Source organism: Ovis canadensis, chromosome X, assembly GCF_042477335.2.
Source record: "Ovis canadensis isolate MfBH-ARS-UI-01 breed Bighorn chromosome X, ARS-UI_OviCan_v2, whole genome shotgun sequence".
NCBI classification, from domain to species: Eukaryota; Metazoa; Chordata; class Mammalia; order Artiodactyla; family Bovidae; genus Ovis; species Ovis canadensis.
In genome coordinates this window covers 134,823,674-134,840,035 of record NC_091727.1, presented here as the reverse complement: position 1 = coordinate 134,840,035, position 16,362 = coordinate 134,823,674, and the positions used below count along the sequence as shown (strand labels likewise).

Below are 16,362 nucleotides of genomic sequence, written 5' to 3'. Positions count from 1 at the left end.
TGATGATGTCCAGTCTGGTTTTTCTTTTTCTTTTTTTTTTTTTAGTTTTTTATTTTTTAAATTTTAAAATCTTTAATTCTTACATGTGTTCCCAAGCATGAACCCCCCTCCCACCTCCCTCCCCATAACATCTCTCTGGGTTATCCCCATGCACCAGCCCCAAGCATGCTGTATCCTGCGTCAGACATAGACTGGCGATTCGATTCTTACATGATAATATACATGTTAGAATGCCATTCTCCCAAATCATCCCACCCTCTCCCTCTCCCTCTGAGTCCAAAAGTCTGTTATACACATCTGTGTCTTTTTTGCTGTCTTGCATACAGGGTCGTCATTGCCATCTTTCTAAATTCCATATATATGTGTTAGTATACTGTATTGGTGTTTTTCTTTCTGGCTTACTTCACTCTGTATAATCGGCTCCAGTTTCATCCATCTCATCAGAACTGATTCAAATGAATTCTTTTTAACGGCTGAGTAATACTCCATTGTGTATATGTACCACTGCTTTCTTATCCATTCATCTGCTGATGGACATCTAGGTTGTTTCCATGTCCTGGCTATTATAAACAGTGCTGCGATGAACATTGGGGTACATGTGTCTCTTTCAATTCTGGTTTCCTCGGTGTGTATGCCCAGCAGCGGGATTGTTGGGTCATAAGGTAGTTCTATTTGCAATTTTTTAAGGAATCTCCACACTGTTCTCCATAGTGGCTGTACTAGTTTGCATTCCCACCAACAGTGTAGGAGGGTTCCCTTTTCTCCACACCCTCTCCAGCATTTATTGCTTGCAGATTTTTGGATCGCAGCCATTCTGACTGGTGTGAAGTGGTACCTCATTGTGGTTTTGATTTGCATTTCTCTAATAATGAGTGATGTTGAGCATCTTTTCATGTGTTTGTTAGCCATCCGTATGTCTTCTTTGGAGAAATGTCTATTTAGTTCTTTGGCCCATTTTTTGATTGGGTCGTTTATTTTTCTGGAATTGAGCTGCATAAGTTGCTTGTATATTTTTGAGATTAGTTGTCAGTTGCTTTCTTTTGTGGCTTCTGATTTTGGTTATAAGTATGTTACTACATGGAAATAGCAAGGTATTCATAATATATTTGTAAAAAAGGGCAAAAGATGAACAGAATATTGATTTATATTTGCTGTATATGCATAGAGAGATTGGTAAGTTTTATAACAAACTGATAATTGAAAAAAATTAAAATGAAAAGGACTTCCCTGCATTCTAGTGGTTAAGAGTCTGCATTTCCACAGCAAGAGGCACAGATTTGATCCCTGGTCAGAGGACTAAGATTCCAAATGTCATGCCACATGGCTGGAGGGGGAAGAAAAAGAAACTGATAATAGTAGTTACCTACTGTGGAGGAAAACTACAGGGATGGGAGTCAGAGGTAGGGAGAAACTTCATTATATATCTTTACATGTTGTTTCACTTTTGAATAAAATGAAAATATTTTGCAAAACAATAGATTAAAAATGCAATGATTTAGAGTAAGCCTAGGATTCTGCTAATGGTCAGACTGAGTAAAACGAGCAGCTTGGTGTCAAAAAGGCAAGAAAATTTTATTTTGAAAAGATGGTATGTGCACGTGGTAGAAAAATTAAAACAATATAAAAAAAGTGCTTGTGCATGCAGTTAATGAATCTTTTTTATTTCTAGTTCCTAGTGCTTCAGATGTCACTACTCTTACTAGTTTCTTGTGTAGCCTACCAGAGATATTCCGTGTGTGTGTGTGCATGTGTGTGTACACATCCTTCTTTATCTCTTTTTGAAACAAGTAGAAACAGACTATAAACACTGTTCTAAAGGACCTAGAGATTATCATATTAAGTGAAGTAAGTCATACAGACAAGGACAAATATCATATGATATCCCTTACTTCAGTCAGTTAAATTGCTCAGTCGTGTCTAACTCTTTGCAACCCTATGGACTATAGCACGCTAGGCTTTCCTGTCCATCACCAACTCCTGGAGCTTGCTCAAACTCATATCCATCGAGTTGGTGATGCCATCCAGCCATCTCATCCTCTGTTGTCCCCTTCTCCTCCTGCCTTCAATCTTTCCCAGCATCAGGGTCTTTCCCAATGAGTCAGTTCTTCACATCAGGTGCCCAAAGTATTGGAATTTCAGCTTCAGCATCAGTCCTTCCAATGAATATTCATGACTGATTTCCTTTAGGAGTGACTGGCTTGATCTCTTTGCGGCCCAAGGGACTCTCAAGAGTCTTCTCCATCACCACAGTTCAAAAACATCAATTCTTCAGTGCTCAGCTTTCTTTGTAGTCCAACTCTCACATCCATACATGACTACTGGAAAAACCGTAGCTTTGACTAGACGGACCTTTCTTGGCAAGGTAATATCTCTGCTTTTCAATATGCTGTCTAGGTTGGTCATGGCTTTTCTTCCAAGGAGCAAGTGTCTTTTAATTTCATGGCTGCAGTCACCATCTGCAGTGATTTTGGAGCCCAAGCAAAAAATCTGTCACTGTTTCCATTGTTTTTCCACCTATTTGCCATGAAATGATGGGACTAGATGCCATGATCTTAGTTTTTTGAATGTTGAGTTTTAAGCCAACGCTTTCACTCTCCTCTTTCACTTTCATCAAGAGGCTCTTTAGTTCTTCACTTTCTGCCAAAAGGGTGGTATCATCTGCATATCTGAGGTTATTGATATTTCTCCCAGCAGTCTTGATTCCAGCTTGTGCTTCATCCAGCCCAGCATTTTGCATGATGTACTCTGCATATAAGTTAAATAAGCAGGGTGACAATACACAGCCTTGACATACTCTTTTCCCAATTTGGAACTAGTTCATTGTTCCATGTCCAGTTCTAACTGTTGCTTCTTGACCTGCGTACAGGTTTCTCAGGAGGCTGGTCAGGTGGTCTGGTATTCTCATCTGTTGAAGAATTTTCCATAGTTTGTTGTGATCTACACAGTCAAACTGTGGGGCTTCACTTATGGCTCAGCTGGTATAGAATCTGCCTGTAATATGGGAGACCTGGGTTTGATCCCTGGATTGGGAAGGTCTGCTGGAGAAGGGAAAGGCTACCCACTCCAGTATTCTGGCTTAGAGAATTCCATGGACTGTTTTGTTTATGGGGTTGCAAAGAGTCGGACACGACTGAGTGACTTTCACACTCACACAGTCAAAAGCTTTGGCGTAAATCAATGAAGCAGAAGTAGGTGTTTTTCTGGAATTCTCTTGCTTTTTCGGAGAAGGCGATGGCACCCAACTCCAGTACTCTTGCCTGGAAAATCCCATGGACAGAGGAGCCTGGTAGGCTGCTGTCCATGGGGTCGTGAAGAGTCGGACACGACTGAGCGACTTCCCTTTCACTTTTGACTTTCATGCATTGGAGAAGGAAATGGCACCCCACTCCAGTGTTCTTGCCTGGAGAATCCCAGGGACGGGGGAGCCTGGTGGGCTGCCGTCTATGGGGTCACACAGAGTCGGACACGACTGAAGTGACTTAGCAGGAGCAGCAGCTCTTGCTTTTTCTATGATCCAACGAAATCACTTATATGCGTAATCTAAAAAGGTGATATAAACAAACTTATTTGCAGAACAGAAATAGACTCACAAACATAGAAAACAAAATTATGGTTACCAGAAGGGTTAGCAGTGGTTAGTGGGGAGATAAATTAGGAATTTGGAATTAACATATATACACTACTATATATAAAATGGGTCTTCTCAAGTGAAACTAGTGGTAAGGAACCTGCTTACCAGTGCAGGAAATGAAAGAGACGTGGGTTCAATCCCTGGGTTGAGAAGATCCCCTGGAGGAGGGAATGGCAATACCCTCCAGTATTCTTGCCTGAAGAATCCCACGGACAGAGGGGCCTGGCAAGCTACAGTCCATGGGGTCCCAGAGAGTCAGATGAAACTGAAGTGACTTAGCACACAGCATACACATATATAAAATAGGTAAACAGCAATGACCTACTGTATAGCACAGGGAACTATATTCATTATCTTGTAATAGCCAATAATGGAAAAGAATTTAAAAAGGAATATATATATATATATATATATATTGTATATAATATATATGTATAACTGAATCACTTTGGTGTACACCTGAAACTAACACAATATTGTAAATTAGCTATATTTCAGTTAAAAAAATTTAAAACCCACTGTTCTGCACCATGCTTGCCACTTAACAAGAGACTTTGGAGATTGTTCTACAATGATGTAGAATCTATATCAGTACTTATAGGTCTACTTGATTTTTTAGTAGAGGCTATATAGTTTTAACTTCCATAAATATGTCATTTAACTTGTCTGTTGCTAATTAATTTTAAGGTTGTTTCTACTTTATTGTTATCATAATGTTAGTGAATGTCCTTGTACATATATCTTTGTGTATTTGTGCAATGACTGTATATATGTGATGAATAAGTGTATGTGATGATATATATATATTTTTGAGATAAATTCCTGATAGGGAATTTCTGGGTTAAAGGATATATACTGTTAACATTTTCATGTATTTTCTAACAGAGCTCTAGAATCAACTTATCAAAAATATTTTTGGGCTTGTGATTGGAAGTACACTGAAGTAATTAATTCATTTAAGGAGAATTGAAATTTTTACAGTATTTTTTTCTGTTCAGATATGTGACCTGTCTCTTAAATTACTGTAGGCTTATGTGATTCTTGATTTTTTTCCAATATAGGTCTTTTTTCTTAAGATTAATATAAGATACTGTAAAGTTTTTCATGCTATTATGGAAAGGACCATTTTCATGATATTTGCTAAGTAATTATTGGTGGCTCAGATGGTAAAGCGTCTGCCTACAATGCGGGAGACCCGGGTTCAGTCCCTGGGTCGGGAAGATCTCCTGGAGAAGGAAATGGCAACCCACTCCAGTATTCTTGCCTGGAAAATCCCGTGGATGGAGGAGCCTGGTAGGCTACAATCCACGGGGTCTCAAAGAGTCTGGACACGACTGAGTGACTATCACTATCACTATTGGAGATTTTGGGTCAAGCTACCTATTCTTTGCTTTGCTTTATACATTTTCCAGTTGATTCTCTTGCATATTCTTGGTAGCTGGTCATAAAAACAGTTTTGTCTCTTTCCTTCAAATACTTTTTTTTCCCTCATTATATTGGATAGAAGATGTTCCCATGTAGGAATGATGGTGCATATCTTGTCTTGTTCCTTATTTCAATAGGGCAGTGCTTGAAACTACTGAGTGTTAGCCAGGGAAACCAGAACTCTTCTTCTTTGTTGGTTTGAGTGTAAATTAGTACAACATTTACAGTTTTAGTTGATTGATTGATTTTGGCTGGGCTGAGTCTTCATTGCTGTGTAGGCTTTCTCTAGTTGCAGCAAGTAGGGGCTACTCTCTATTTGTGGTGCGTGGGCTTCTCATTGTGATGGCTTCTCTTGTTGCAGAGCACAAGGCTCTAGGGTGCAGGCTTCTGTAGTTGCCTTGTGCAGGCTCGGTAGTTGTGGCACATGGGCTTAGTTGCTTCAGAGCCTGTGAAATTTTCCTAGACCAGGGATCGAATCCATGTCTCCTGCATTGACAGGCAGATTCTTAACCACTGGACCACCAGGGAAGTCTAATATAACATTTTTAAACAACTGTTTAGTCATACATATCTTAGGGCCTTAAAAACATACAGACTCTTCAACTGAGCAGTTCTACTATATAACTAACAATGTATGCAAAAATTTTACTGTCAGAGTATTGATGAAGAGACTTTTTGAAATAGCAAAAGGTTAGAAACAACTTATATTTCCAGTGGTAAGGAATTAGATAAATAAGCTACATTACATTTATTTAATGAAGTACCATATAGCCAATAAATAAGAGATAACTACATATAATATAGTAGAAAGATGCTCATGATATATTATTACTTGAAGAAATTGTTGTAAAGCAATATGTATAATATGTACAGTGTGATTCCACTTTAAGACACCAATTTAAATGTACGTACTTGGGAAGATACATCCTAAAAAGTTAGCAGCAGTTATTCTTCACTGAATGGTGAGCTTATAGGTGAATTTTTGTTCTAAATTTTCAATAGAGTAAGTCAGTAATATATGTTAATTACCTAGTGGTTGCAGATTATACAGAAACATGTGATGCTCCATTTACCATTGAACCCCTACTTTGTGTTACACACCAAGAACTCAGAGATGAATAATAAGCAGTTTTGGCCTTATTTCTACCCTTAAAAAGATTATATACTCCCATGAGGAAGATGGTTACAAAAAAACAAACCCAGGTAGTTGGCATTAAATATGATAAGTGCTATTATAGAGAGAAACATGGGGCTGTGGGAACACAGAGCGAGGGCTTAAATTATAAGGAACTGGATTCCTGTAGTTTCTCCTCGGTTTATTAAACTGGTACTAGGATTGGTTTCTACAGGTTGTGCTGTCGGCAAGCCTTTCATCCCGAGACAAGCTGTGCCCATGGATCTGTTCCCCCACAGCCCTCACTGCGAACTGGTGCTTCTCTTCACTCGATAAGCAGCCTCTTACAAGCCTGTTGGCTCTTTGTTAAGGCTGAAGTGTCAGTACCTTCCAGGTTTGGCATATTGTGACACCATAGACCCTGAAAACATTACTGAGGAAACCAATCTTTGGATCTTGAGCAGGAAGAATAAGTGGGCCTCCTTCCCGAGGCGAATTTATAACCTTAGCTTTCAGGTTAACTGGCTCTCATGCATATTTGCCTGGTTGTGACCATTCTTTGGATGTGGATCTGGACTATTCCATCCTTTTGCTGTCAGCCTGTCATGGCTCCATTGATCCCAGTTTATAGCCTGTCTCTTCTGTCTGGTTCTGCCTGTGGTGGGTGATAATTGAGCTTTTCTCTGAATGTGGTCATAATTTCACATTGACTCGGGTATCTCTATTTACCCAGAGATTTTACTACATGTGTTCTGCATTCATGAGGTAGCTGTGGATTAGAATTAGAAAGAAGTCTAGCTTTTTAAAAAAGCAGAGTAAGCTATGAATTGATCCCAGAGTGCCTGTGTGATCTCAGTAGAGCTTCATTCCTTTGGGTTTTTTAGGCTAGAACAGCCTTTAAAAGTGTGGTTGCCCTTAAGAGCAATACCCCCAGTTACCTCTCACCTATGGAAGGAGAAGTGATTGTAGTAGAGACCCTATGGGAAAGGAGAGCTTCAGAGAAGAAACTGAATACGTATAATTGTGCTGTGTAGTTTGGAGGCAGAAAGTTCCAGAATCCCCTAATGATCCAGTATATACTATAACAAACTGTATATTGAAACTGACATTCTCTAGTCATGATTTCTTCAACTCTGGAGTTGTTCTTGGATATGTGCCCAACAATTTTTAAAAAGTTTTTAATTGAAGTGTAATTGCTTTATAGAATTTTGTCGTTTTCTGTCATACATCAACAAGAATCAGCCATAGGTACACCCATGTTCCCTCCCTCCAAGACCTCCCTCCCTCCAAGACCTCCCTCCCATCTCCCTCCCAATCCTACTCTTCAGCCTGTTAGAGCCCCTGTTTGAGTTCCCTGAGTCATACAGCAAATTCCCATTGGCTATCTATTTTACATATGGTATTGTAAATTTCTATGTTACTTTCTCCATACATCTCCCCTTCTTCCTCTTCTCCTCCCCCCATGTCCTTAGATCTGTTCTCTATGTCTGTTTCTCCATTGCTGCCCTGAGAATAAATTCATCAGTGCTATTGCTTTAGATTCCATATATATGTGTCAGTATACAGTATTTATATTTCTCTTTCTGACTTACTTCACTCTGTATAATAGGCTCTAGGTTCGTCCACCTCATTGGAGCTGGTTCAAATGCGTTCCTTCTTATGGCTGAGTAGTATTCCATTGTATATATGTACCACTGCTTCTTTATCCATTCATCTGCTAGGTTGCTTCCATGTTCTACCTATTGGAGATAGTGCTGTAGTGAACACTGGGATACATGTGTCTTCTTCAATTTTGGTTTCCTCAGGGTATATGCCTCAGAGTGGGATTGCTGGTCATATGGTGGTTTTATTTCTAGCTTTTTAAGGAATCTCCATACTGTCTTCCATAGTGGCTGTATCAATTTACATTCCCACCAGAAATACAAGAGTGTTCCCTTTTCCACACACCCTCTCTAGCATTTATTGTTTGTAGACTTTTTGGTGGTGGCCATTCTGACTGATGTGAGGTGGTATCTCATTGTGGTTTTGATTTGCATTTCTCTGATACTGAGTGATGTTGAGCATCTTTTCATGTGCTTGTTAGCCATCTATATGTCTTCTTAGAAGAAATGTCTTTTCATGTCCCTTTCCCACTTTTTGATTGGGTTGTTTGCTTTTCTGGCATTGAGTCGTATGAGCTGCTTGTATATTTTGGAAACTAATCCTTTGTCAGTTGTTTCATTTGCTATTATTTTCTCCCATTCTAAGGGTTGTGTTTTCACCTTGTTTGTAGTTTCCTTTGCTCTGCAAAAGCTTTTAAGTTTAATTAGGTCCCATTTGTTTATTTTTGTTTTTATTCTCATTACTCTAGGAGGCAGGTCATAGAAGATTTTACTTTGATTTCTGTCATCGAGTGTTCTGCCTATGTTCTCCTCTAAGAGTTTAATAGTTTCTGGTCTTACATTTAGGTCTTTAATCCATTTTGAGTTTTTCTTTGTGTATGGTGTTAGGGAGTGATCTAATTTCATTCTTTTACATGTAGCTGTCCAGCTTTCCCAGCACCACTTATTGAAGAGGCTGTCTTTGCCACATTGTATATTCTTACCTCCTTTGTCAAAAATCATGTACTCATAGGTGCATGAGTTTATCTCTGGGCTTTCTATCTTGTTCCTTTGGTCTGTATTTCTGTTTTTGTGCCAGTACCATACTGTCTTGATGACTGTAGCCTTGTGGTATAACCTGAAGTCCAGCTCCATTCTTCTTTCTCAAGACTGCTTTGGCTATTCGGGGTCTTTGGAGTTTCCCTATGAACTGTGAAATTTTTTGTTCTAGTTCTGTGAAAAATGCCATTAGTAATTTGATAGGATTCACATTGAATTTGTAGATTGCATTTGGTAGTATAGTCATTTTCACAATATTGTTTCTTCCTACCCAGGAACATGGAATATTTCTCCATCTGTTTATGTCATTTTTTATTTCTTTGATCAGTGTCTTATAGTTTTCCATATACAAGTCTTTTGTCTCCTTAAGTAGATTTATTCCTAGATATTTAATTCTTTTTGTTGCAATGGTGAGTGGGATTGATTCCTTAATTTCTCTTTCTGATTTTTCATTGTTAGTATATAGGAGTGCAAGTGATTTCTGTGTATTAACCTTGTATCCCGTGACTTTGATGTATTCACTGATTAGCTCTAGTAATTTTCTGATAGTTTTTTTTTGTGTTTTCTATGTATAGTATCATGTCATCTACAAATGGTGAGTTTTACTTCATCTTTTCCAATCTGGATTCCCTTTATTTATTTTTCTTCTCTAATTGCCATAGCTAGAATTTCCAAAACTATGTTGACTAATAGTGGTGAGAGTGGACACCCTGGTCTTGTCCCTGATCTTAGAGGGAACGTTTTTAGTTTTTCATCATTGAGAATAATATTTGCTGTGGGCTTTTCACGTATAGCCTTTACTATGTTGAGGTAGGTTCATTTTATGCTCATTTTTTGAAGTGTTTTTTATCGTAATGGATGCTGAATTTTTTCAAAGTCTTTTTCTGCATCTATTGAGATGATCTTATGGTTTTTATCTTTCAGTTTGTTAATATGGTGTATCACATTGATTGATTTGTGTATATGGAAGAATCCTTGTATCCCTGGAATAAACCCAACTTGATCATGATGTATGAGCTTTTTAATGTGATATTGAATTCTGTTTGCTAGAATTTTGTTGAGGATTTTTGCATCTATGTTCATCAGTGATATTGGCCTGTAATTTTCTTTTTTCATGTTGTCTTTGCCTGGTTTTGGTATCAAGAGAATGAGTTTGGAAGTGTTCCTTTCTCTGTAATTTTTTGGAACAGTTTCAGAAAAATAGGCAAATTATGTTTTGAATCTTAGCCTAATTTAATTAAATTTAATAATTTAAAAATAGTTAAATTATGTTTTGCATCTTAAGAGCCTAAGGACATGTAACTTAGCAAGCACTTTCTGATTTACAAAGTGATATCAGGTCACCTAGTGTTTCTAATTCTTGTCAACCATAAATACCTCTAGAGAAGCCTCTTTGTCATAAAAATATGGGTTTTAAAGCTACTGTGTGAAAGGAAAAAGCGAAAGTCACTCAGTCGTGTCCGACTCTTTGCGACCCCATGGACTATACAGTCCATGGAATTCTCCAGGCCAGAATACTGGAGTGGGTAGCCTTTCCCTTCTCCAAGGGATCTTCCCAACCCAGGGATCAAACCCAGGTCTCCTGCATTGCAGTTGGATTCTTTAACAGTTGAGCCATAAGGGAAGCCCCATTGTATGAATATCCATATAAAAATATTAGAAGGAAGTAGTCTCAAATGATAAAGAGTATTGATTAATGGTTGTCAAATAAGTTTTATTTCCATTTCCCTATTTCTCATTTTATGAAAATAATATATGTTTATATATTATAGACATATATTTCCATTTCCCCATTTTTATTTTATATAAATAATATTAATATATTATTTTTATAATTGAAAATTTTTACCATAAACATAAATGTAAAATGACTTATTTTCTCCTTTGTTCCCTATCTACTAAATGTAAACTGGAAGTCAGAGTTATCTTTCTCATTCTCATATTCAGCTGCCTACAAGGTAGGTTCTACCTGGATATCTTCTGGGTACTCTGAACTCAAAGTACCTAATTTATGTACTTTACATCTTTGCTCCAAATCTGTTCTTGCTTCTGTGTTTTCAATCTTGATGAATATAACAATCTACTCAGTCACTCGAGCTAGAAGCCTGGGAATTACACCTGAGTCCTTTTCCTGTGCCCTCTGCCCACATGCAGCTGGCCACCAGGTCTCTGTCCTGCAGGTTGCATCATCTTGCAGCAGCTTATTATTGAAAGGGCCATCTTCCCAACTTGTGCTGCTGTATTCACGCTTGCCCCCATCCATTCCATTCTCTGTAGCCAGAGTGAGTTTTTTAAAATGCCATTCTCATTGTTTCTCCAGTGCTTGAAATCTGTCTGTCATGGGCTTCTTGTTTTTAAAATAAGATCCTAAATAAAATAAAGACCCTTCTTCATAGAGCCCCCAGCCCTTTCATCATCTGGGTAGCCTCATTTTTCTATATACATTGAGTTCCTTTCCTTGAAAAAGACAAATTTCTTCCATTCTGGTCCCTTCTACATTCTGTTTCCTCAGCATGGAATGTGCTTTTTTCTTTTGGCTAACTTATTTTTCTGTTTTTAACTTAGCTAGTCCCTGAGGAATATCTAATGAATAAATATAGGATTAGTTGTAGATGATCAGCTTAGTGCTAATTGTGTTAGTGTACATTGTGTAAGTAATATGATTTTACAATTTGTGCTTTCATCATTTTTATAATGCAAACTTTTAAACATACAGGAAAGTTGAAAGAATAAGTATTGGGTTGGCCAAAAAGTTTGTTTGGGTCTTTCTGGAATATCTTATGAAAAAACCTGGATAAACTTTTTGGCCAAGCCTGGTACACTGTAGTCCATGGGGTTGCAAAGAGACATGACTGAGGGACTGAACTGATCTGAATACAGTGAACGGCAGTATACCCACTGCCAGGATTCAACAAATGTTAGCGTTTTGCTAAGATAGGGAGCTTGCCCCAGAGTGTGTATCAGTGCACCACATCCTTCATTGAGGAAGTTTCATTTCCAGAAATATGTCAGGCAGATTAAATACTGTGCTTAGTGACATGGTTCATTTACATCTCTGGGCTGCCTGAGTAGTACTGCTCTATATTCAGATTTCGCCAGCTGTCCCTCGAATGTCTTTTATGGTCGGTTCATATGTTGCATTTGAGTATGGTCTCTCTTTAGTGCCTTTTAATCTAAAACAGTTTGCCCACTTTTTGTTAATGGCATGGACTTTGAGACCAGGTCTACCCCACTTATGAATCTGTCTGATTGTAGTGTGTGTGTCCAACCATCCTGGTTTGCCTAGGATTCTCCTGGTTTAACACTGACCCTACATCCTGGAGAGTCCTCAGTCCTGGGCAAACCGGGATGGTTTGTTTTCTTAAGCTAAAGTGTTTAGCTTTCCCTTCCAGCCCCTGAATTTCCTATAAACTGGAAATTGTTGGGTTTAGAGGCTTGATTAGATCCAGTTTTTTTTTTAATTTATTTTTAAATGGAGGATAATTGCTTTACAGTGTTGTGTTTACAGTGTTTCTGCTGTACAACAACGTGAATCAGTCATAATTATATATATATCCCCTCCCTCATGAATCTCCCTCCCCCCTTCCCATCCCACCCCTCTAGGTTGTGACAGAGTGCCAGGCTGGGCTCTCTGTGTTATATGGTAGCTTTCCCATTAACTGTTTTACACCTGACAGTGTGTATATGTCGATTCTAGTTTCTCAATTCATCCTACCCTCTCCTTCCCCTACTGTGTTCACAAGTCTGTTTTCTACTTTTGCATTGCTGTTCCTTCCCTGCAAATAGATTCATCAGTACCATTTTCCTAGATTCCATATATATGCATTAATATCTCAGCTGGTAAAGAATCTGCCTACAATGCAGAGCATCCCGATTTGGTTCCTGGGTCAGGAAGATCCCCTGGAGAAGGGATAGGCTACCAACTCTAGTATTCTTGGGCTTCCCTGGAGGCTTAGACAGTAAAGAATCTGATTGCAGTGCAAGAGACCTGGGTTCGATTCCTGGGTTGGGAAGATCCCCTGGAGGAGGGCATGACAACTCACTCCAGTATTCTTGCCGGGAAAGAATTCCCATGGTCAGAGGAGATTGCTGGGCTACAGTCCATGGTGTCACAAAGAGTCGGACACAACTGAGCAACTAAGCACAGCAGATGATATTTTTTTTCCCCTTTCTGACTTAGTTCACTCTGTATAACAGGATCTAGGTTTATCTACCTCACTAGATTCAGTTTTGATAAGAATGCTTCATAAATATTCTGCATACTTCATGTAGCATTCCATTAAGAGGTACACACTAACAATTGTCCACTCATAGTAAAGGTGGTGGTTAAGGTCATGGCCCTCAGAACTCTCCATGTAATTTTAATTTTCTCTTCCTAATTAACAATAAACCTGGAGGGTCGGACACAACTGAGCGACTTCACTTTCACTTTTCACTTTCATGCATTGGAGAAGGAAATGGCAACCCACTCCAGTGTTCTTGCCTGGAGAATCCCAGGGATGGGGGAGCCTGCTGGGCTGCCGTCTATTGGGTCGCACAGAGTCGGACATGAGTGAAGTGACTTAGCAGCAGCAGCAGCAGACTGTCCTGTTCCTCAGTTACCTCTCACCTAAAAAATTCAGCATCCATCAGTTATTGTTTCCTGACTCAGTAATTTTTTCTTCTAATTTTTAAAATGTATTTTCTGATTTTGTGATTTAATTGGGGTTGCAAAATGATGATTTTCTAATTCAGTCGTCCAGTCTACATTTATTAGCTGGCATTCTTCTGTAAAAATGAGCTTTTTCTTATCCATAGGATATGACCCAAAAGGGCCAGGTAAAAGCCAGATTCTTTCCCCTCAAATACCGATTTTCAGAGCAAGTTGATATAATAGTTACTTTCAATAGTGGAGAGGTAGATTTATTTATTTTTTTGGATATCACTTAATTCAGTGTTACTTAATGTTTTACGTCCAGTTCTGTCAATTTCTTTGTAATGCTCAAATTTTTTCCAGTTTGGCCAATGGAAGTCCCTTTAGTCCTTTAAACATGCTTCCATGAGTCTTTGATCACTAACTTAAATTCTGACAGGAAATTCCTGGGTTTGTCATCCATTTCTCTGCCTTAGTCCTGAAATCAGCCATTTCCAAGGAGCCCTGATCCCTTTTATTAGAGAATGGTATTTAGAAACCAAGATCTGAATGCTGGATGTTAGAAGCAAAATCTAATAGCACTGTATTCCAGTCTGTGAGCTATGAAACATAACTGTAATAACCAACTATCCTGATTTACTTTGAATCTGGGATTTTCAGTGCTAAAACCAGAAGTATCCTAGGCAAACCAGACAAGTTGGTCACCCTAAATTGGTCATGTTGATTTTTATTATTATTTTTTCTTGAAGTATAGTTGATTTATAGTTCATGTAGTTAATACCTAGTAATGATTAAGGGAGAATAGTAGAAATTGGGGTTTGTGGACCAGTAGTAGCTAAAGTACCTCTAAATTCTCAGGAAATTCATCAAGGGTTTATACTAAATGATCTCTTGCAACTGTAAAATATCTAGGTCTAGAATAACAAACTTCAGCGCACATTCAGTTCAGTTCAGTCCAGTCACTCAGTCGTGTCCGACTCTTTGCGACCCCATGAATCGCAGCACGCCAGGCCTCCCTGTCCATCACCAACTCCCGGAGTTCACTCAGACTCACGTCCATCTAGTCAGTGATGCCATCCAGCCATCTCATCCTCTGTCGTCCCCTTCTCCTCCTGCCCCCAATCCCTCCCAGCATCAGAGTCTTTTCCAGTGAGTCAACTCTTCGCATGAGGTGGCTAAAGTACTGGACTTTCAGCTTTAGCATCATTCCTTCCAAAGAAATCCCAGGGTTGATCTCCTTTAGAATGGACTGGTTGGATCTCCTTGCAGTCCAAGAGTCTTCTCCAACACCACAGTTCAAAAGCATCAATTCTTCGTTGCTCAGCCTTCTTCACAGTCCAACTCTCACATCCATACATGACCACTGCAAACACCATAGCCTTGACTAGACGGACCTTAGTCGGGAAAGTAATGTCTCTGCTTTTGAATATGCTATCTAGGTTGGTCATAACTTTTCTTCCAAGGAGTAAGCGTCTTTTAATTTCATGGCTGCAGTGCACATTAGTATCACCTTTAAAGATACTGATCCCTGGACCTCAGATATTGCAGTTTAATTGGTTTAGGGGGGGACTCAGGCATCTGTATTATTAAAATGCAACCCCACCCCCGGTAATTCTCATGTGCAGCCAAGGCTGAGAACCAGTGGTCCATGTGGGGCTCTACCTTTCAAGGTGTGGTCCCTAGACCAATAGCATTGGCATCACCTAGGAGCTTGTTTGAAATGCAGACTTCGAGGTTCCACCCTAACTGGATTAGAACCTCTGAGGGCGAGACCCAGCTTTTTGTGTTTTACTGAATGTGTGTGATTCTAGTGTACACTCAAGTTTGAGAACCACTGGTTTAGAATGACAGTTCGCAGCCTTGGTTGTGTCAACTGAAATAAAAACACACAACCTGTGAGCCGTGAGTTCAGTTTTATTTGGGGACTTACTGAGGGCTGTAGCCCAGGAGATAGCCTCTCAGATAGCTCTGAGGAACTGCTCTGATGAGGTAGCCGGGGAGAAGTCAGCATGTATGTGATTATGGAGGAGGGGGTATGAGCGATCAAGCACACATCCCAGTAGAAGGTTGCTGGTTGTCACGAGGAACAGATATCTCAGTTAATGATTTTAGTGCTTTTCTGGGTATGGGAAGATGCAAAAACCTGAGGACATAAAATTTTTTCCTGAAAATATCTAACTATAAGCCTTTTTTTCCAAGAGCACAGAGTGCCTCATTCCTGACCTTTGCCCTGAATTCCTTTCGGGGTACTTTAGGTAGGAGTGGATGGTGGGCAACATTCTTCGTTTTATGGTTGCAACATTAGAATCATCTGGGGACCCTTTTTTTAAAGAATTTTAAAGCAATTTTTACTTTTAAAAGTATTTTTAATCAAGGTATGTGTTTTAATTTTTATTTTTATTGGAGTGTAGTTGGTTTACAATGTTGTGTTAGTTTCAGGTGTAAAGTAAAGTGATTAAGTTACACACAATACACATACTATATGTAAAACAGATAATCAACAAAAACCTACTGTATAGGTAGGTATGTGTGTATACACACACACACACACACACACACATATATGAAAGTGAAAGTTGCTCAGTCATGTCTGACTCTGTGACCCCAATTACTATACAGTCCATGGAATTCTCCAGGCCAGAATACTGGAGTGGGTTGCCTTTCTCTTCTTCAGGGAATCTTCTCAACCCAGAGATCAAACCCAAGTCTCCTGAATTGCAGGCGGATTCTTTACCAGCTGAGCCACAAGGAAAGCCCATATATACATATATATATGTCTGTTTTTTTTCAGAATCTTTTCCCATATAGGTTATTACAAAATATAGAATTCCCTCTGCTATACAGTAGGTTTTTGTTGATTATCTATTTTACATATAGCATATATATATATATATATATAGTAAATATATAGTGTGTGTAT

The 16,362-nt window shown here is 38.9% G+C and overlaps 2 protein-coding genes across 2 annotated transcripts in view; both read left to right on the top strand.

Moving 5' to 3' along the window:
- Positions 1–6,506, top strand: part of TRMT2B (tRNA methyltransferase 2 homolog B) — a 45,003-nt gene extending 38,497 nt beyond the window's left edge. The window contains 1 exon segment of the mRNA XM_070291268.1: positions 6,406–6,506. Coding sequence (XP_070147369.1) covers positions 6,406–6,506 — 101 coding nt within the window.
- Positions 1–16,362, top strand: part of NOX1 (NADPH oxidase 1) — a 179,223-nt gene that overhangs the window by 4,952 nt on the left and 157,909 nt on the right. The window lies entirely within an intron of this gene.